General features: G+C 35.2%; 1 protein-coding gene across 3 annotated transcripts in view; it reads left to right on the top strand.

Moving 5' to 3' along the window:
* Positions 1-14,245, top strand: part of GCA (grancalcin) — a 50,999-nt gene extending 36,754 nt beyond the window's left edge. For all 3 annotated transcript variants that reach the window (XM_035007899.1, XM_035007900.1, XM_035007898.1), the window contains 5 exons: positions 1,029-1,072; positions 1,366-1,513; positions 3,609-3,722; positions 10,558-10,616; positions 11,431-14,245. In XM_035007899.1, coding sequence (XP_034863790.1) covers positions 1,029-1,072; positions 1,366-1,513; positions 3,609-3,722; positions 10,558-10,616; positions 11,431-11,457 — 392 coding nt within the window. In that variant the 3' untranslated portion in view covers positions 11,458-14,245. The remainder of the gene's footprint in view (positions 1-1,028; positions 1,073-1,365; positions 1,514-3,608; positions 3,723-10,557; positions 10,617-11,430) is intronic.
* Positions 14,246-22,999: the final 8,754 nt, after the last annotated feature.

Raw genomic sequence — 22,999 nt, 5'->3', positions numbered from 1 at the left:
GGTTTAAAATTTAGCTGAAATGTTTTTTATTTATAAAAATTTCAAATAGAAATTTTTAACTAGAAATTTTAAAATTAGATAACTTAATTTTAAGCATTTTTATTTATTTATTCATTCATTTTAAGGAGCTACTAACAAGAACTTTGTAAGCTTTAGTAATAGTGCTGACATAGTATCTCTTTTATCAGGACTGATATAATTGGTCTTGAGGTAAATCAGCTTACCAGTTCAATGCAATTGTGATGAGGATTAGAAAAATTAAATTCTACCTAGTGAGTCTTCAGTTATAGTTCTATAGATATGAAAGTGGTAATATTTCTTATAAGCCAAGATTTTAATATAGTTTATATTTACTTTTTTCTTCCTGCCTTTTCTTTCCCCCAAGGGAAAATAGCTGCTTCAGATCAGAAGCTCATATTTTTCTTACTTGATTGATTGTAGTAAACTAGCAAATGATTTACCTATATCTAGGTTCATCTTACTTTACTCTGTAGTCTGTTCAGTGTAAGTGAATGTTTCTGGATTGGAAATTTTAGAATTGCCCCTCTGCTCCTTAAAATTCTTCAGTGACTTCCTTTGGTCTAAAGCGTTAGGGTGGCATTCAAGACTTTTATGATCTGGCCCTCATCTGCCTTTCAGATGTAATCATAGGCCAGTCCTTCACCCCAAGCTTTAATCAAATCTCTAACTCCTTCAAGTTTTGTGATCTCAGTATATGTCAGACTTCTACTTAAAACCTACTTATCATTTGTGTTAGGAAAACTGAAGCTCTCCTTTCCCCTGTGACAGTAATTTTTAGTTATCCCCAAATCCCCTGACTAGATGTGAGTAGCTTGAAGTAGTAGTGATTTTTATTTTTATCTTTTTTTTTCCACTAGGGATGCCTAACATTTAAAGTTTGTTGATAAGGGGTGATTGTGTATTTTTGGCAATTTATAAACATTTTGTTTTATGAAATAGAAATTGTCATAATTTTACATATTTAAAATTGGGCAGACTCCGATTCAAATAATAAATATGTTTTATAGCCTTCAGTTTGGAAACCTGCAGAATTATGATCGCCATGTTGGATGTATCCTTGAATAAAAATAGAAAATACTAGAATATAGAATAATTGCTTTCTGAATATAACCAAGCAATTGTTGGCTATAAATGGCCCCATAGTAAATTGGAGACTTTAAAAATACTTTGTAAGATCCTGTTTGAATTCCATACTTTTCCATTTTTACGCAGGAATCTATTCATATGCTAAATCTGGCTAACTTGCAGAAGCATACTAACAATTTTTTAGTCAGTGATTTACAGTTTTGAGTCAAGTAAATTCTCTTTGGTATCAAAACTTATTTTTATTAATAAAACTATCAGAGAGATTACACAGGGAAAATGGGATTTAATGAATTCAAAGAACTTTGGGCAGCTCTTAATGCCTGGAAGCAAAACTTCATAACTATTGATCAAGACCACAGTGGCACAGTGGAACATCATGAATTGAATCAAGCCATTGCTGCTATGGGTAAGAATATTAAAATTCTTTAGAATCTATCCAGATCATCTTTGTTCTTTGATGAGATGAATCTCAGTTGTTAAAATTTGTTAAGGAATATATTATTTCACCAGTTGTTGCCCAATTTAATTTCAAGATTGTAGATAAATTCTGAGTGAAGACCTTTAACAAAACCATTTTATCTATGATTTTTCCAAAAAATGATCTTTTATACGTTTTGGTTGATAAAATAATTTCTGAATTTCCTCTTTTGAGTATATTAAAATGTATTCCCCTAATTATTGGCACTCACGATTTATATTATATCTTTTGTAACTTGGTAAGATCTCTAATATTTATTTATTTAGTTATTTAGCTATTTATTTTTACCAAATTTTTTGAAATATAATTAATATGCAGTGTTATATTAGTTTCAGATGTACAACACTTCTATACATATCTATATCAGGTGTTCAGCCATTCTATATATTACTCAGTGTCCACCACAAATATATTCACCATCTGTCATCATACACTGTATATTATGACCTTATTGGCTGTATTCCCTATACTGTATTTTTCATCCCTGTGACTTAATTTTTTTTTATTTTAATTTTTAAAAAATATTTTATTTATTTATTTGAGAGAGAGACACAGAGAGAGAGCATGAGCAGGATGGGGAGCACCAGATGGAGAGGGAGAAGCAGGCTCCCCACCGAGTGCAGAGCCTGAGATGGGACTTGATCCCAGGACCCTGGTATCATGACCCAAGCTGAAGGCAGATGCTTAACCAACTGAGCCACCCAGGTGCCCTGACTTAATTATTTTTTAACTGGAAGTTTATACTTGTTAATCTCCCTTTTGGCAACCATCAGTTTGTTCTCTGTATTTAAGAATCTTTTTTTTGTTTGTCCCTTTTTTCTTTGTTTGTTTTGTTTCTTAAATTCCATATATGAGTGAAATCATATGTCTTTCTCTGACTTATTTCACTTAGCATAATACCTTATATAGGTGCATCCATGTTGTTGCAAATGGCAAAAATCTCATTTTTTTCATGGCTGAGTAATATTTCATTGTATATATATACACCACATCTTTTTTATCCGTTTGTTGATGGATACTTCAGTTACTTCCATAATTTGGCTATTGTAAATAGTGCTGTAGTAAACAAAGGACTCCATATATCTTTTTGAGTTAGTGTCTTCTTTTCTTTGGGTAAATATCCAGTAATGGAATTACTGGATCATAGGGTAATTCTATTTTTAATTTTTTGAGGAACCTCTATACTGTTTCCACAGTGTCTGCACCAGTTTACATTCCTGCCAACACTGCAGGAAGTTTTTTTCTCCACATCCTCACCAATAATTGTTAGTCCTTGTCTTTTTGATTCTAGCCATTCTAACAGATGTAAGGGGGGTCTCTTATTGTGGTTTTGATTAGAATTTCCCTGATGGTGAGTGATGTTGAGCATATTTTTGTGTGTCTTTTGGCCATCTGTTTGTCTTCTTTGGAAATATGTCTATTTGGGTCTTCTGCCCATATTTAATTGGATTATTTGGAGTTTTTGGTGTTGAAGATGTTAAGTAGACTTATTGTAGTAATCATTTTGCAATATATACAACAGTGGAATCATTGTATCATACATCTGAAACTAATATAATTTTATATGCCAATTATACCTCAATGAAAAATTAAAAAGAAAAAAAGGAAATACAGAATTTGAATGATAGCAAAGATCACTAATAATCTTTGCTTTGATATTCTTTAAAGAACTATAAAATTACGAAATTGAAATATTGAAGCATTAAAATCTACAAAATACTCTAGACATTATTTAAAAATCAAAATATATTTTAAAAACACAAAAAGATCATTATTTGTTTTCTTAGCTTTGACTTTATTACAAAGCTAGAATTGTGATATTTATGTACCACTTAACCACCTTATTACTTTATTAGTAATAAAGCCTTTGATAAATTTCAATGTGAATATACTTTGTTTCTAGCATATATTTTTATGGAATGAATTTTGGAAATTTATGATTATTTTTAAAGAAAATGCAATGTTGTGGTGCTCTTACGGTGTTTGGTTTTAGAAATTTTAAAGTATAAATTCCTTTTTCTAGGTTATAGGTTGAGTCCTCAAACATTAACTGCTATTGTTAAACGGTACAGCAAGAATGGCCGAATCTTCTTTGATGATTATGTTGCTTGCTGTGTGAAGCTTCGAGCATTGACAGGTATTGATCGTTTAAAAATGGGTGCAGTATTACGTAGCTATGTTTCTGAATAGTATCTCTCATTTTCTTCAACAAGTTTGTAATAGTATGTATTTTTCACCTTTATTCACTGTTAAATCTAATCACTTTTAAGGCTTTAAAAATTTAGTAATATGAATAGTGAAAAATTGTTATAGCTCAGTTTTGGAAAGTTTTCTTCATGTCTCAGTTGCCCAAGTTATGAAATCACTTGATTTGATAGAGAATGAAGAGAGAGAGAGGGAAGAAGGCAGTGGAGTAGGAGAACCATAGGCTTGTCTCTTCCCACGAACACAGCTAGATAACTGTCAAATCATCCTAAATACCCCAAAAACTGACCTGGAGATTGACAGAACAAACTCCACAACTAAAGGGAGAGAAGAGGCTCCATTGAAGAAGGTAGGAAGAGCAGAGATGTAGATTAGGAGAGAAATGGATCACGGGTGCTGCAGAGAGGAGGAAGCCGTGGTCATGGAGAAGGGCAAGAGAGGAAGGAGCACCCAGGAATGCAAAGAACATTTCCCCAAAGCCATTGGCTTGGAAAAGGGGAGGGGCTGAGTTTTGTGAATTCTTGGCAGTCAGTGGGGCTTAAAACCTGGACTTTTAAAGGTTAGGGTGCTTGGCTAGGGTAGAGCCCAGAGGGCACTGTGCTTCTCCTGGAGAGAAGGCAGGCACACGACCAGGGGGCAGATAGCATGGAAATAATGATCTGAGGAATGCTTGGAGCACACGGGAGAGTATTCGCTCTTCTTAGAGCATGTCCCTGAGAGGCAGCCTTCAGGGAGACACCTCTCCAGGAACAAAGGAGCTGGCTGATGTCATTTCCCTCTCCCGCCCCTTAGCATAAACACAGAGCCACCTGCCGGAAGCAGGGCAACACTGACACTGGCTGTCTAGCTTGTTTATACCAAACCTCACACCCCCGCACTCTGGCGGGACTGCCCTTCTCAGTCAAGCTTGCCTTAGTCCCAGTGTGGTGGGCTCTTCCCCCAGAGACCAGCACAAGCCCCTGCCCACACCGTGTCTCCCAACCAGAGAATTCTGCAGGGCCTCAGTTCTGGTGCAAGTGGTGTTAGGTCTGATTTCAGAAGCAGACCAGAGCACACCTAGTTAAAACTGGCCACAGTCTGGCCAAGGACCGAACACTGCCCACAGCAGATAAGTGGAGCCTCTGAAAACACCTAGCCTGAGGGACAGAGCAGCCAAAAGACAAGAGCAGAGCACATGGAGCACACACCAGAGACACTCCCTGAAGTGCCAGGCCCTGGGCACTACGTGATGACCTCTTCTTCATAAAGCAGTTACTTTCAGGAGCAAGTGACATAACTGGCTTTTCGAACACATAGAAGAAAGCAGAGACTTAGACAAAATGCCGAGATGGAGGAAGTTATCTGAAATGAAAGAACAGGATAAGGCCACGGCCAGAGATCCCAGCAAAACAGATATAAATAACATGCCTGATGGAGAATTTAAAGCAACAATCATAAGGATACTCCCTGGGCTTCGGAAAAGAATAGAAGACATCAGTGAGACCCTTACCGCAGAGGTAAAAAAGCTAAGAAAGAATCAACCAGAGATGAAGAATGCAGTAAATGAGATTGGAAACAGGCTTGATGCAATGAGCAGCAGGCTGGAAGAAGGAATGAATTAGTGACCTAGAAGACAAAATAATGGAAAATAATGAAGCTCAACAAAAAAGAAAAAGAAAAATTATGGAATATGAGAATAGACTTAGGGAACTCAGTGATTCCATCAAACAATAACATTTGTAATAGAGGCATCCCAGAAGAAGAAGAGAGAGAAAAGGGGGCAGAAAATTTATTTGGGGAGAAAAAAAGAAGCTGAAAACTTCCCTAATCTGGGGAAGGAAACAAACATCCAGATCCAGGAGGCACAAAGAACTCCCTTCAAAATCAACAAAAGCAGGCCACACCAAGACATAGTGTAATTAAATTTGCAAAATATAAGTGATAGAGGAAAAAAATCTTAAAAAAAAAAAAAAAAAGTCCTTAACTTAGAAGAGAGGAGGACCCAAAGATTAGCTGGAGATTTATCAGCAGAAATTTGGCAGGCCAGAAGAGAGTGGCATGATTTATTCAAGGTACTGAATGGGAAAAATCTGTAGCCAAGAATATTGTATTCAGCAAGGCTTTCATTCAGAATAGAAGGAGTTTCCCAGACAAAAAAAACTAAAGGAGTCTGTGACCACTAAACCAGCCCTGCAAGAGTATTAAAGGGGACTCTTTGAGTGCAATGGAGAGACCAAAAGTGACAAAGACAAGAAAGGATCAGAGAAAATCTCCAGAAACAATGACAAAACAAGTAATAAAATGGCACTAAATCCATATCTATCAGTAATTATTTTGAATGTAAATGGACTAAATGCTCCAATCAAAAGACATAGGGTGTCAGAATGGATAAAAAAATAAGACCCATCTATATGCTACTTACAAGAGACTCATTTTAGACCTAAAGAAAGCTGCAGATTGAAATTAAGGGGATGGAGAAATATTTATCACACAAATGGATGTCAAAAGAAAGGCAGGGCGCCTGGGTGGCTCAGTTGGTTAAGCGACTGCCTTCGGCTCAGGTCATGATCCTGGAGTCCCGGGATCGAGTCCCGCGTCGGGCTCCCTGCTCAGCAGGGAGTCTGCCTCTCTCTCTGACCCTCCCCCCTCTCATGCTCTCTATCTCATTCTCTCTCTCAAATAAATAAATAAAATCTTTAAAAAAAAAAAAAGGCAGAGTAGCAATACTTTCTATCAGGCAAACCAGACTTTAAAGCAAAGACTGTAACAAGAGATGAAGAAGGGCACTATATCATAATAAAAGGGACAATTCAATAAGATCTATCAGTTGTAAATATTTATGTACCAAATGAGAGTACCCAAATATATAAAACAATAACAAACATAAAGGAACTAATTGATAATAATACAATAATAGCAGGGGACTTTAATGCCCCACTTACATCAACGGACAGCTCATCTAAACAGAAAATAAACAAGGAAACAGTGTTTTTGAATGACACACTGGACCAGATGACTTAACAGATATATTCAAAACATTCCATCCTAAAACAGCATAATACGCATTCTTTTCACTTGCCTATGGAACATTCTCCAGAATAGATCACATATTAGGTCACAAATCAGGCCTCAACAAATACCAAAAGATTGAAATCTTACCATACATCTTTTCTGACCACAACACTATGAAACGAGAAGTCAACCACAAGACAAAATTTGGAAAGACCATAAATACATGGAAGTTAAACAACATCGTACTAAACATGGGTCAACCAGGAAATAAAATAAGAAATGAAAAAATACAGGGACACAAATGAAAATTTAAACACAATGGTCCAAAACCTTTGGGATGCAGCAGTGTGGTCCTAAACAGGAAGTATATGACAATACCAGCCTACCTCAAGAAGCAAGAAAAATCTCAGATAAACAACCTAATTTTATACCTAAAGGAGCTAGAAGGAAAACAAAACAAAAACAAAAAGACAACAAAAGGAACCTAAAGCCAGGAGAAGGAAGGAAATAATAAAGATTAGAGCAGAAATAAATGATATAGAAACTAAAACATCAAAAAACAGATCAATGAAGTCAGGACCTCATTCTTTGAAAACATTAATAAAATTGATAAGCCTCTAGCCAGACTTAACAAAAAGAAAAGAGAAAGGACCCAAATAAATCACAAATGAGAGAGAAGAAATAACGACCAACACCACAAAAATGCAATTAGAAGATTATGAAAAATTATATGTCAACAAATTAGACAACCTGGAAGAAATGGACAAATTCCTAGACACATATAAGCTACTAAAACTGAAACAGGAAGAAATAGAACACTTGAATAGACTGATAACCAGCAAAGAAATTGAATCTGTAATCAAAAAAGACCCAATAAACATAAGTCTAGGGTCAGATGGTTCCTAGGCAAATTCCACCAAATTTATTTTATTTTTTTTTTAAAGATTTTATTTATTTATTAGAGAGAGAGAGAGCGCACATGAGATGAGGGAGGGTCAGAGGGAGAAGCAGACTCCCCGCCGAGCAGGGAGTCCGATGCGGGACTCGATCCCGGGACTCCAGGATCATGACTTGAGCTGAAGGCAGTCGCTTAACCAACTGAGCCACCCAGGCGCCCCAGAATTCCACCGAGTTTAAAGAAGAGTTAAAACCTTTTCTTCTCAAACTATTCCAAAAAATAGAAAAGGAAGGAAAACTTTTAAACTTATTTTATGAGGCCAGCAATACCCTAATACCAAAACCAGATAAAGATTTCTCTAAAAAAAGAGAACTACAGGTGATATCTCTGATGAACATGGACACAAAAATTCTCCATAAAATATTAGCAAACCGAATCCAATAGCACATTAAAAGAATCATTTACTATGATGAAGTGGGATTTATTCCTGGGTTGCAAGGGTGGTTCATTATTGCAAATCAATCATCATGGTACACCACATTAATAAAAGAAAGGATAAGAACCATGTGATCATTTCAATAGATGTAGAAAAAGCATTTGACAAAGTACAATATCCATTTATGATTTAAAAAAAAAAACCCTCAACAAAGGAGGTTTAGAAGGAACATACCTCAATATGATAAAGGTCATATATGAATAAGACCCACAGCTAATACCATCCTCAATGAGGAAAAACAGCTTTTCCTCTATGGTCAGGAACAAGACAGGGATGTCTGCTCTCACCACTCTTATTTAACATAGTACTGGAAGTTCTAGCAAGCAATCAGACAACAAAAAGTAATAAAAGGCAACCAGATCAGCAAGGAAGAAGTCAAACTTTCACTATTTGCAGATGACATGATACTTTATATAGAAAACCTGAAAGACTCCACCAAAAAATTGCTAGAACTGATACACAAATTCAGTGAAGTCACAGGATACAAAAACCAATATACAGAAATCTGTTGCATTTCTACATACCAATAATGAAGCAGCAGAAAGAGAAATTAAGGAATCAGTCCCATTTACAATTGCACCAAAAACATTCCATGCTCAGGGATTGAAAGAACAGATATTGTTAAAATGTCTATACTACGCGAAGCAGCCTGCACATTAAATGCAATCAATATCAGCAATATTTTTCAGAGTTAGAACAATCCTAAAGTTTGTATGGAACCACAAAAGACCTTGAATAGCCAAAGCAACCTTGAAAAAGCAAAGCAAAGCTGGAGGGATCACAATTCCAGACTTCATGTTATATTAAAAGCTGTAGTAATCAAAACAGTATAGTGCTGGCACAAAAACAGACACATAGATCAATGGAACAGAATAGAAAACCCAAGAGTGAACCCACAACTATGTGGTCAGTTAATCTTCCGACAAAGCAGGAAAGAATATCCAATGGGAAAAAACAAATGGTATTGGGAAAACTGGACAGCAACATGCAAAAGAATGAAACTGGGTCACTTTTTTACACCATACACAAAATAAATTCAAAATGGATTAAAGACCTAAATGTGAGACATGAAACCATAAAAATCCTAGAGAAGAAGGCAGTAACCTCTGTGACCTCAGCTGTAGCAACTTCTTTCTGGATAGGTCTCCTGAGGCAAGGGAAACAAAAGCAAAAATAAACTATTGGGACTTCATCAAAATAAAACGCTTCTGCACAGTGACGTAATCAACAAAACTAAAAGGCAACCTACAGGATGGGAGAAGATATTTGCAAATGACATATTTGATAAAGAGTTCCTATCCAAAATACATAAAGAACTTATAAAATTCAACACCCAAAAAACAAATAATCCAATTAAAAAGTGGGCAGAAGAAATGAATAGACATTTTTGCAGAGAAGACATCCAGATGGCTAACAGACACATGAAAAGATGCTCCACACCACTGATCATCAGGGAAATACAAATCAAAACTACAATGTGATAAGCACCTCACACCTGTCAGAATGGCTAAAAACAACACAAGAAACAATAGGTGTTGGTGAGGATGTGGAGAAAGGGGAACCTTCTTGCCCTGTTGGTGGGAATGCAAACTGGTACAGCCACTGTAGAAAACAGTATGAAGGTTCCTCAAAAAGTTAAAAATAGAACTACTTTGCCATCCAGCAGTTGGACTACTAGGTATTTAGCCAAATACAAAAATACTAACTCAAAGGGATACATGCACCCCGATGTTTATAACAGCATTATCTATAATAGCCAAATTATGGAAACAGCCCAAGTATCTATTAGTTGACAAATGGATAATGGATAAAGAAGATGTGAGATATATATATATATATATATACACACACACACATACATACATACACATACATATGTATGTATATATCCCCAGTGGAATATTACTCAGCCATAAAAAAGAATGAAATCTTGCCATTTGCAAAGACATGGATGGAGCTAGAGAGTATTAAGCTAAGTGAAATAAGTCAGAGAAAGACAAATGCCATATGATTTCACTCATGTGAAATTTAAGGAACAAAACAAATGTGCAATGGGAAAAAGAGAGGGAGAGAAAGAGGCAAACCAAGAAACAGACTTTTAACTAGAGAACAAACTGATGGTTACCAGAAGGGAGGTGAGTGAGGGGAATGGGGGAAATAGGTGATGGGGGGATTAAGAAACACACTTGTTGTGATGAGCACTGGGTGATGTATGGAATTGTTAAATCATGATATTGTACCCCCAAAACTAATATTGCACTATATGTTAACTAATTTAAATAAAAACTGAAACTTTTGAGTATGAAATTAGTCATTTTTTTAGTGCAAGTATTTGAAACTATATATTTAAAATTTTAATATTTTTTGTTTGCTTGTTTAAAGATTTCTTTAGGAGAAGAGACCACTTGCAACAAGGGGTTGTGAATTTTGTATATGATGATGTGAGTATTCTGATATTTACACTGTGTTCTAGATGTGTTCAGTTGTCAAAAAATTTAAGTGATCCCTGGTATCAGTACTGGGATTAATATGTTTTATAGACCATATTCTTCTTCTGTTTTTTTCAGCTAAATGCAAATATGATTCGGTATTTGTACAAATACCAACTTGACTTTATATTAAACATAAAGATACTTCTAAATTTCATGACATGTTTTTGGCAGTTTATCTTTCAAGTCATTTTTTTAAAACATTTTATTTATTTGTCAGAGAGAGCACAAGCAGAGGGAGCAAAAGAGGGAGAGGCAGGCTCCCCACTGAGCAAGGAGCCCGTTGCAGGACTCAATCCCAGGAACCTGGGATCATGACCTGAGCTGAAGGCAGACTCTTGACTACTGAGCCACCCAGGCATCCCATCTTTCAAATCATTTTTCAGGGCCAAACTACCACTATTTTTATAAAGAGTAGTTTACTCTTGGTGATATTAAGAGAGAGGAAATTTTCATATATGACAGATTAGGACACTGTTCATTTCTTGTTTCAAATGGTTACAATTAGCATCATCCCATTTTTTTAATTGAATCTATAGGAAAATTATATTTTACATGTACATCAATGTTTCGGGGTTTTTGTTTTGTTTTTGTTATACGGAAGTTAGAGGGTCAGCATTTCCCTACTGGTATATCCCGGTTTACATTACAAGACTTGGAAACATTTAAAACTTCCCCTCTTGTGAAAATGCTTTTATGGAGTATAATTAATCAAAAACAAAAACCATTTTATTGTTACCAGCTGATGATTTTGCTTATGTATTAGTTTTTGCAGGGTACTATGGCAATTTGAATGTCTAGAATTTGAAAGCTGAAGAAACACTGTGAATTTTTTTACCTGGAAGAAATGAACTGGACTACTTTGAATTTGAAGCTTTGGGGGTTTTTCTGTGTTAAACCTGTTCCCTTTCTATGTGTTTTTACTTTAGTGCATAGTTCAAAGCAATAAAAGAAGTGCTTTTGTATTTGGAATATTAATTGCTTTTAGAAAAGTTATCACTTAACAGGTATCTGTATGGTATCCTAAAATATTGGTATATGATGAATTGATATAAATACCTTTTAACTTTAATTTTTAACATTGTTAACCCAGAAGAATGTACTTACAAGAGACTATATAAGAAGCCAAATAATGAAAGTCTAGATAAAGCTAATGTATACTTACCAGAAGGTTACAAATTATACTTTGAAATTTTGTTTGTAGTCATTGGTTGTGAAAGGGAGCTAGAAGGAGAAGCCTGGATTTTGTGCCATATTTGTAAGAGACTTTATTCCTTGATCACATAATTCAAGAACAGAAACTCACTGGTCTTTGTCTATGAAGAGAGAAAGTTCCTAAAATTTTATGTTACATCACCTTAGGTGCACCATAAATTAACCTATAGAAATAAGGCTACAGGATGCATTTTTTTTCCTTTGTTTTTGTCAGTGCATATTTTTTTCAATATGCTTTTTTGTCTTCTGTGGAAAAAAAGTTCTTAATAAACATCCTTTTGTGACTGTACTTTTTTTCATTAGTGACAACAAAGCCTAAAATGGCATCTTCCTTTTAAATCTAGACTTTCTGGAAGTGATACATATTTTTAATGAAATGTCAACATTTCAATGTATTCTGTGAAGCTAAATTGTTTTATATATATAATGCCAACTGTTCACAAAATTAAAAAACAAGTAATCTACCACTTTGCTTAAATGTTCAGAAATTTTAAGTTTGACTTTCTCAACATTAGCTGCGGGTTTACCATTGGCATTGGTAAACTGGTAAGTCGTTGAGCGCAGGTGTGTAATGTTGGGGGGGTACTGACCACAGGTGGCACCATGGCCTGTTTCTGTGGCATTACTGTGGAAAGTTGCAAAGTGGTCATCAAATCCTTAGCATTTAAGATCCCTGGTGTGAGCTGTTGTAATTAATCCAGCTGCTTTCCTGGCAAATGTTCTGTCTTTCTTAGTGAAGATTTAAAAAAACATGTATTTTTCTTACACTTTAACTGAAGGTCTTCCAGCTTAAAATGTGAGTACAAATTGACATGATTTTAGTATGACTGGTGACCAATTTAATTAGGCTTTTTATAAAATTCTGTGTTTCTTAAAGGGTGGAGGGTGAATGGCAGTATCTTGAAAGAAAACTTTTTATAAACTCACAGAATTTTAAATCAACTTTTACTTTTAACAGTCCTGGAAAGGAAGTATTGGATAGTCATTTTGATATTATAATTTTATACAATTAGCTATCATTTGGTCAGCAGTATAAAATGTGTGATGAAATAATCCATATACTTTTGTCCTCTGGATGTTTTTTTCCATGAACATATATTTGATAATGTGAGAGGATGTTAACTGAGCCATTAAAAAAAAAATACAGGATTCTAATTAGAAGTCTTGTTGGGAAAAACTAATGTAAACACACTCATATCATTCATGTTGAATAAGGGTGATAATATGACTCAGCAGCCTGGGATCTTAACAGCCAGTTTACAGGTAATCTAGTCACTGTACTGTTCTGAGGTCTGTTCTAGTTTTTCTTTACTTGGAGGCTACTGGTTGAGGCAAAACTTTAAAAATGACATATGGTATTCTTCATATAAATTTCTGCCAGATGACACCTTGTATTAGAACTCTTTATATGATTCTCTAATTCATCCTCTTCCAAAGGTGTTCTTATGAATTTTGGTCGTAGGAGATCTGTGAAGGAGTTTCGATGAGCAAATGTACTTGGGAAATTTTCACCCTTTTCAGGGAGTTTGATAAAGCCTAAGGTACATAAAATCCGGTTTACTTTTATTTGACCCAGTTTTTTCCAAACTTTTTTGACCACAGAACCCCTTTCTCTAGCAAAGCTGATTTTCCATGCCAATCCAACTTACTTGTCAGACAGTTCTTTTGTCCTTTCCATTAAACAGATAATCTTACCAAACGTTAGCCATTGAGAATATTTTACTTGGATTTTTATACTGAAATGCAATTCACTTTTTGATGCTCTCAAGATAATTGATGTAAACAGACATCCATTACACATAAAAATTAAATAGTGGATGATGAACAATGCCTGGAATATGAATATAATGTGGTAGTTTGTACTGTTTAAGTCACACCCAGTTTTCTTGTGATGATGTAAATTATTGAATAATGTACACTCTTAACATCTAAGTGCTTTTATTTGTACAGTAAACATGTTTCCATGTCATTTTGAGAATTTTTTAATAAACATTCAAATAGCTTGCTGTAAAGTTTTGTATCATACAAAATCTGTTACATATATGAGATGCTTCAGTTCAAATAACAGTGCAGTAATTCACCCCTACCTATTAACACTGCCAAATGATTATGATTAAATATCAGGTATTGCACTTCTATTTTGAGTGGCAGTTTACACATTTTAAATTACATCAAGGGGAAATCAACACTATTTTGAATCTTAATTTGGTCCACTTTAAGTGTAATTTCAAGGACTGTGCTCATGTGATCTATTTAAGCATGCATTCAGAAACAGAAAGTAATTTAAAAATGTCAAATGATATGTTTATTTCCAGAAAAGGTATTCACCCTGGAAGAAAGTAAAATTTATTAACGTAGTTTAAAGTCTGTGCAATTTAAAAAATGAGAAAAAATATCAATTTGTGATTATTTAAGTAAAATACACAAATCAAGTTCACTTGTACTGTTATGACATTACTAAACGGGACAAGCTAAATACTCTTTGTCAGAAATGTGCTTCTCTTTTGTCCTTTATGTTTGACAGACTCATAGATATGTTTTCTCTATTAGTCGCAGTTTTCTGGGAACTTAGTAGGAATACATTTGTGAAAGTCTGGTGATTATATTTAGTGAGTAAAAATCCAAGACTTCTTTCCGGTTAGCATTTTTTTTTTTTCTTTTAAACTTCAAAATGCAACCATGGGTGTTTTATTACTTTGAAACTTGTATTTAAAAACCACATTTTTTTTGGTCTTATAGCACTTTGAAATAAATGTACAATGCTAAGCTATCATCTAAGAGTATGTCTAGACTTTATAATAAAATTAGATGATACAAAGAGAAAACAAATATTGAGAACTTCTGTTATAGTGATGAATGCAGAGAGGATTTTAAACGAATACCGGTTTAGGTAATTTGTAGTCTAGAATAAGGTTATAACATCATATATGTCCATATGTTAAATTTTTTCCTGTAATTTAGAATACTGAGCACAAAACTACTTTCCAGCAAGACACTAGGATACTTATGAAAAATTTATGTCTGACTCACTATCAACTCATTATTTGGATGCTGGGAAATCTGTGCTTTTAATTGTTTCTTGCCATGTCTTTTTCTGCTTGTTTTAAAAAAACGTATTTTACTGGCATATGAAGGAAAGAGCCTTATATTATGTAACATTCCTTTTAACCAGGTAGCTTGGTAATATACAGCTGTGTGTATTATTTTGCGAGCATTCAGAACTCAGGTGTGCTTCTGTGTATGTGCATATATATAGCAAGTAGACATTGGCAGCACTCCTACATTACTGTGATGTGCCATACAGTTAGGGGGGGAAGAGGGTCCTTGCCTATGAGCTACTTGTATTTCCAGGTGTACCCCTTCCACAACATCAGAGATGCTGGCCATCTGGAAAGCTTACAGGAAATGACAATTGGGCTCTGTCATCCTTCAATAGCTATAGTCAGAGACAAATAAGCCAGAAATTAGTACCTTCTTCTGACACATTGTATGTGTGTGTTTGGGGGTGTTGTGTCCCAGCCTTTTCCCTTAAGCATGAAAATATAAATATATACACGCAGTCATTGGCATTTTAGCTGGCTGTATTTAATCACATTTTATCTTGCTGTGATCACTGAAATTTCAAAGGGTAACCTGAACAGGTATGAATGTTCCAGAAACATACTAAATAAAGACCCATATTCTTTTGAAAATCATAGGCCATTTTAAAAAAAATTAGGATTAGCCAAACTTTTGGATGCATATGTAATTTCCCAAAGCTATCTAAATACGTCACCCCCAAATTCATCTTACGCAAGAGATTTTAAGTTTTTAAATAATTAGCTTATTCGTACTTTGATTCTCATTTTCTAATCAGCCTCACTTAAAGATACCAGTACATTGCTTTCTGATAATCTATATTTGATTTGGTTTTTCATTTATTATATAGGGAAATGTTCTCTTGGCTTTTTAAACCTTAAGAAATGGATGGTGGGGAATCTAAGCCACTAAATGGACCAAATAGCCTTTAGCTTAGAAAATGCCATATTGTGACCAACAAATTTTATTGAAAAGATTTCTCTGAAGATAGTTGGATTTTTTTTTTCTTAAATAATAGATAAATGATTCTGGGGGGGAAATTAAGCGCATATGAAACTTAGGCAAATGGAAATAATGTAATCTGGATATTTCCAATCTTGATGAAAAAAAAAAATGAACCATGTACACATTATACGGAATTCGTGTCCCATGTAATTTGAAGCCTGCTTAGTTATCGGAAATCTTAAGGAATGAAACAATAAATGCTTCAGTAAATTACCATTATGTTCTTGCTAGCCAATAAGAAGTGAAGTGTTTTTATGTTTCTTTAATTTTAAAGATTTTTTTATTATTTATTTATTTGAGAGCGAGAATGAGAGAGAGAGCACGAGAGGGAAGAGGGCAGAGGGAGAAGCAGACCCCCTGCTGAGCAGGGAGCCCGATGCGGGACTCGATCCCGGGACTCCAGGATCGTGACCTGAGCCAAAGGCAGCCGCTCAACCAACTGAGCCACCCAGGCGCCCCTATGTTTCTTTAATTTTAGATTTAATGCTTTTTACCACTCAGTCCAGTTTACTGGTGTCCCAGTGGAACTCCGTAAACTGTAGCAGCACTGTTACAATTATGTGATTTCATGAAATACATCAGCACCACCATGCCTATATCTAGCACTATGCCTAGGAAAATGTTGGAAATAGTTGGCTTCTCTAATAAAAGTATTCTAACTAGCTAATGAGATTTACTTTCTTTTTCCCCAAAATAATTTCTTTTACAAATTCTTGAATTTTCATGTATAAATAGATCAGAAATGATATGCTTCGTTCTTAAATTATGTATATATACTATATTTTCAATACAACTTGTACACTTTTAGCTACCAAAAATTTGCAACCATTTTTACATGAAATTTACATTTTTCTTATTTACAGTTATTTGTAGAAGGTTATTGCAAAACTAGTTGTGCAAGTAGATTACACTGTCAATACCACATACCAATCTTTGAAGAAAATATTTGCTAAAAAATAAATATTTCTGCACAGAGTATTTCAAAAGCATCATGATTTCATGCTACATTATGTGCATAAAGACTAGGAAAAAGTATGTGTTTTGGTAGATTGTTTCTTTACGTTTAAAGCATTCCAAAGTACTTACTACTTAACCAATGTGAGTGAGCTTCTTTGTATCAGATGACTGACATTTTCAAGTGATTACACACATTATTTTTTGAAATGTACTATTTAACCGGCAAACATTCTGATGTACATTTTCCTATCAAAATCATAGAATGCAAATTTCAGCTAAAAAGAGGTAATGTGTCTTTCGTTAAAATCTGTAGGTGCATAGGAGATGAGAACTAGGGATTCCTCGGTATTTTTATTACTTTTTTTAATATTTGGGGAAAAGTGTGGCATATAATTTCAATGCTGTAATTATAGAGGCATTTTGAAGACGCTATGGAGGAGGTAATTATAAGATTACTGATCCTTGAATTTTACTCCTAAATAAGGATGATGGAATGGTGTGGCATCTTCTTACAGGTATTCAAAATACTTAATACATACTTAATATATGTTAATAATGTATATAGTGACAGTACAAAAAAAGATATGGTTTAAATACTAACAGGTGTGATTATTTTCAACTTAAAAGCAATACACACGAGGGAAGTACCAAAAATACAGATTAAACATATAGTGCTTTAAAACCGTAAGTGTACCAAATTATTTTGTATCTTTTAAATTAACTAATGGAAGTCACAAACGTCATGACTACAATTTAGGAATTCAACTTAGTTTTGACATTAGCTCTTCAAGAGTAACCATGTTAATTTTGCCACTTCTCATAATAAAAATATTTTATTGAGAGCATTTGTATAATACTTGCTACTCTCATTTAATAAGTTTGACTATGACTGGTAGAACAATGAAATTGTTCAATTGATTGTATGGTTCTGTGTTCTTAACATTGCATTCCTATCGATGTTTTGTCCGTCTATTCATAATAATAATGTAATAGTTCTAAATGACTTCTTGTTAGTCGTCTCTCTCAACCTCCACTTAATAGTTTATATAAATAAGCTTTGTGATACTTTCTTTTCATGCCATCAATTATTAATAATTCATGTCTTCCTGTGAATTTTCCTTTGCACCACAGGACATGTAATGAATTATCCTAAGCTCAGGCACTGATCAATCACAGCAACAAATATTTTATAAAGTATTTTAAAACATCTTTTTAGTTTTTAAAATGTCCACTTCCTTGTAAGTTAAGTGGAAGCCAGAGAAGATCGCTTTGAACGAGAACGTTTAGGAAGTGAGGAGGGAGGCGAAGCCATTGCCTACCTAGAAGACAACTGCAATGCAAATACATAATGCTATGGGTGTTGGACAAATCCTGGGATGCTACGGCAGAGGACGCTTCCCTCGCACTGGGGTTCTACTCTGACTACAGGGGATCTTTGACAGCCCTGTGAGAATCACGGTAGACATTTTTGTCACAGAGTGGAAATGCTGTCAGTGTTGAGTAGGGGAAAGAACCATGGAAGGTTTTCAGAAGACCTAGGTCGTGCTATGGCATTTCCACTGGAATGACACCGTATTGTGATGATGCACAAGTCACCTAAGGAGCTTACCAGTTACATGGTGCTTTACGGTTTACGAAGCACTTCCACGTATATACTCCAGAGGCTCCTCAAGACCCCTCAGGATATTTAAGACGGTGCCTCTACAGTTTGGGCTCTGGGGCTCACTGAGGGTTTGTCTTGAAAGTAAGTGCAGCAGGTAGGATTTTAATAAAGGTTTACCACTCTCTTTGCCTTTTCTACCACTGAACACTGGACTGTGTCTGTTTAACGTATCTGTGCATGACGGAGTGGGCCTTGATGCCTGCAAAGAACCATGACAACTATAAATTCTATTTTCTGAAAAAATAGTGTTATTTTCTTTCAAAAGTGTATTTCGAAAATGCATTTTCAAATATCCATGTGGGAACTATATTGTGGATCTAAAGAGGGGCTTCCCCGGTGAGCCGGTCTTTACAGCCCACGTTCTACTTGTACCCAATTCAACAGATCACCTTACATACCTGGCATTTAACATTGATTCGGGGTAGATAGGTTTATAACAATGACATTCATACTCTCACTTTTATTATTATAAATAAGAAGTATTACTTTAAAGCTATAAACCTAATAGTGCAAAATACAATTAGAGAAAACAATAGCTACACTTGCGTTTTCTGAATCAAAAACTTCAGTCTTGGTAACGGCTCTTTAGCTGGAGACAGCACATTATGTAGAAGCTAAATTGTGGAAAATTATTTGTTTTCCTGATTGTTTTTGAGATGTTCCTAGGTGAAAATCAAAGAATCTAGAGTTTTGGGGGCACCTACTATGTGCCAGGCACTTTACTATATGTTATCTCATTTCTTAAGCTTCTTTGAGGCAAGTACCATTATCTTATTTTTACAGATTCAGGAAAAGGACTCAGGGACGTTAATTAAATTGGTCAGGGTCACACAGCTATTAATGAAAGAACTCATCCCGAGGCCCATCTACCTTGATGATTCTCAAAGTTCTTGTGTTTATTGGGATCATATAGGGCAGGGCTTGTTCAAAGATGATTGCCAGGTCCCACCCCCAGACTTTCTGAGTCAGTAGGTCTGGGTGGGGCCCAACAATATGCATTTCTAGCATGTTCCTCAGAGGTGTTAGTGCTGCTAATTCTAGGACTCCATGTGAGGACATTGTTTTGTCTTCCAAGTGCCTCTAAACTCACATGACAGACACATTTGTTGTACTGCCAAAAAAAAAAAAAAAGATTAGAAACCTAATAACATTTGAAGTTTTTTGTAATTTATAAAAATTTCGATTTGTAGTAAGAAATCTACTCAAATACATTGATCTGCTTTTGGTTTTAACCATGGATAAGTAATTTAAAGGCTACTATATTATAAATTAGTGTTGTGATTCATTTCTAATAACTAGATCTACCACATCCCTTTTTTTTTAACCATGAAAAGCCTTCAAAGGAAAGATAGTGTAAGAACGATTATTTTAGGTATGTTGATGAGGTGATAAATTTTATCCTTTCATAATATATGATTGGATTTTAAATAACATTTGGTTAAGGACACTGTTCTTTCAGGCATTTTGGAACGATTGCTAAAGATAAACCTCCAAAAGACCTGTAAGCAGCCCTAGCTCGCACCGACGGCTGCTATGCCCCAACCTGGTTTCCGTATCTTCCGCCTGGAAGAGTAGGAGAATTCATCTCCGATGACCAATCCATTATCATGGACCTAAGAAACTAGGCTATCCCAAATTTGCCCCTGCCTTCTCATGTTTGTTCAATGAGTGATTATTAATTTAAAAATCCGGCAAGGACATCGTGTCAGCATTTTTTCGTTCCTCCTTTCCTTATCAACTTATTAGAATATGGGACTCCCCTGTAGGGTAAAATGATACTTCCTGCTCTCTGCCCAGCAGTTAATAACAGCAGGAAAACATCTCACTCAGATGAACTTCAGATTTTAGATGGCATTTTATTTAGGCCTGGGAACCAGGTAACATTACTTTTAGGTGGAAAGCAAAAGGAGTTACGTTAATGCTTCCAGTTCCCTGGAAGAAGAGCAGTGGCTATATACCACTATGACCAGCTGTAGCAGTCAACCCCGCCTCTCAGGACGATCCCCGCATGCAGGGCTCAGGCTGTTCGCTACAGCCCGTGGGCAAAGGGACAGTGACTTGGGGCATTAGGCCTCTGGCTGGGTCAAGGAGATGGATTTTGTAAAATAAGAGAATTGCTTTGGTCATCCATCAGTCATTTTAACCATTGAGCCTCTGACATTTCTGCCTAACTAACCACTTCTTCATATTGTTCAGGCTCTTGTTAAGCTGATATCCTATAAGAGGGGACCTTCTTAATCCTGTCCAGTTCTCCGAGACTTAGATGATAACATCAAGCGATTTTTTTATGTCAAGGAATTAAAAGGAAGACAGTCTGTGTTATGCTCGAATTTAAACAAGCGGGATGCTGGTACACTATTCCCCATCTTCCTACTCCTTCATGCTCAGTTTTTATAAAGAAGTATAGAGGCTTGATGTGGAAGGCTGAATTTTACACATGTCATACCAGTGTTGTAGCTGAAGCATTCGCTAATCCAACAATCAGATCTAAACGCCTCACCTGCCAAATCCTCGCTCCCTACAAATGAACCGTCTCTGGTGAATTTATATTCTGAATTTCCCTGAAGCTGAGGCTGGCAATCCTTATGAAATTTGTTGCAGCTGCAAAAATGTGCCTAAATATGGACATAAAATCCTTAAATAGTCCTCTGAATCAAAGTTAGCCATTTCTTACCCCCTGCTAGGCACCCATAAATGTTTGCTGAATGAAGGAAGGACAGCATCAGTTAGTCCCTAAATTTGTATCTGCATTAACACCAAATGGTTTGAGAAGCTAGTTGAACTTGTTCTATTTTTTATTGGGAATGGACTGGTCATTTTGCCATACGTACTTGTTTGTTTGTTTTTTTCAAACACTTAGCAGGATGTGAATTTGCTCATGCCTACAGATTGCCTCCCACACATGTGACCGTTTAAAAATATATAGGGAGCAACTTAAGGTCACTTTAATCATATTTTAAATAGTGCAATAGCTTTGTAAATTTAAATGAATTGCTTGTATTTGAAACTAATAGTGTCAAAGGTAAAGGTAAGTCAATAAATTACATTTCTATCTTGGAGGGATAGAAATTAATCCATTTAATAATGTGCACGGATATATTATTTCTTTATAAATACATGTGAGTATAAGAATCATTAAAGAATGAAGAAACTTGCAGAAATTTCAAAATTTTGTTCAGAAGGAAAGGGTATAATGGATCAGTCCCTAATAAGTTTAAAATTGTACTCAAATGAATTGAGAAATAAAGCTTGACTAAAAATTGACTAATCAGATTCTTAACATGCAATTTTTTTCCGTATCCTGATTTTTATGAGAGGCATATGCTCCTCCCTCCAAAAAAAATCTAACAGTTAAGGATATTAAAATATATTCCATTGTATGTTCTGATATTCTGGCGTCCAAATATATTCGGCCCAATCCATAAATAATACATTTTCATTTAATCTTTGATTAGGAAATGTGTTTGACTAACCGAACGAAACTGAAATGTTACTGCTGGTGTATTCATTTCCTTTACAGGCAGGTAAAAACACATTGTTTTTCCACAGCTGGGATAAGAAAATCATGGAACAACGTATACTTAATGGAAGCTAGTTTGCCATGCACATCCGCTAAGTTGCACATTTTTTAAAAAGAACTCTGTGCGTCCACTCTTTTGATCCAGTTCAGGATTGCCCTAAAATATGAATCAGAGGAAAACTCTGGATATCAGCTTGTGTTAGTCATGCTTAAGACTCCCTCCTCCCTCAAAAAAAAAGAAAGAAAAATGAGAAAAAACTTGTTTCTAAATGTTCAAGGAAATGTGCCAGTGAGAAATATTTTAGGTGGTTTGTAAATGAAGTTAGAGACAGAATTTTAAATAGAAAGGCCTTTTTGTCCTCCTTAAAGCTGGCCTATATTCATGTATTTGGAGATGGCTCCCTACACGATCAGAGATTTAGAACTTTTTTAGAACTTTTTTTTTTCCCCCGGTGTGGTGAAATGAATGTAATTAACTATAAACATCTCAATACAGAAGGGTATCTATCTGTTCTTAAAATGACTAAGTTCCCTTTCTTCTCCTGGAACTTCCATGAGTTGGGGATCACCTGATTTGCATCCATGAACAATGTTATTCCTTGGTTTCTTACTTGCTTGGAAGGCATTTTCGTAACAAAATACTGGGGTAGTAAAAGTAGTAAGTAGGAGTCTCCATGCAAGAGAAATTGGAGTTTCCTAACATGCACATGATTTTAAAAATAATTAATAAGATGCCTTGAGATGCTGGCAGTTTTAACATTTCGAACAAAAGAGTTCATATGTATATTTACATCCTAATTGCTCAATTTTACCTTACAAGCTTCAATTTAGGAAAATATACAGTACTTTTGCATATAATGGTAACTTGTGAGCCCCTGAGTCAAGTAGAGAGGATTT

Source organism: Mirounga leonina, unplaced genomic scaffold, assembly GCF_011800145.1.
Source record: "Mirounga leonina isolate KUSES-001 unplaced genomic scaffold, KU_Mleo_1.0 Mir_151, whole genome shotgun sequence".
NCBI classification, from domain to species: domain Eukaryota; kingdom Metazoa; phylum Chordata; class Mammalia; order Carnivora; family Phocidae; genus Mirounga; species Mirounga leonina.
The sequence above is the reverse complement of the archived record's forward strand: the minus strand, read 5'-3'. Positions and strand labels throughout refer to the sequence as shown.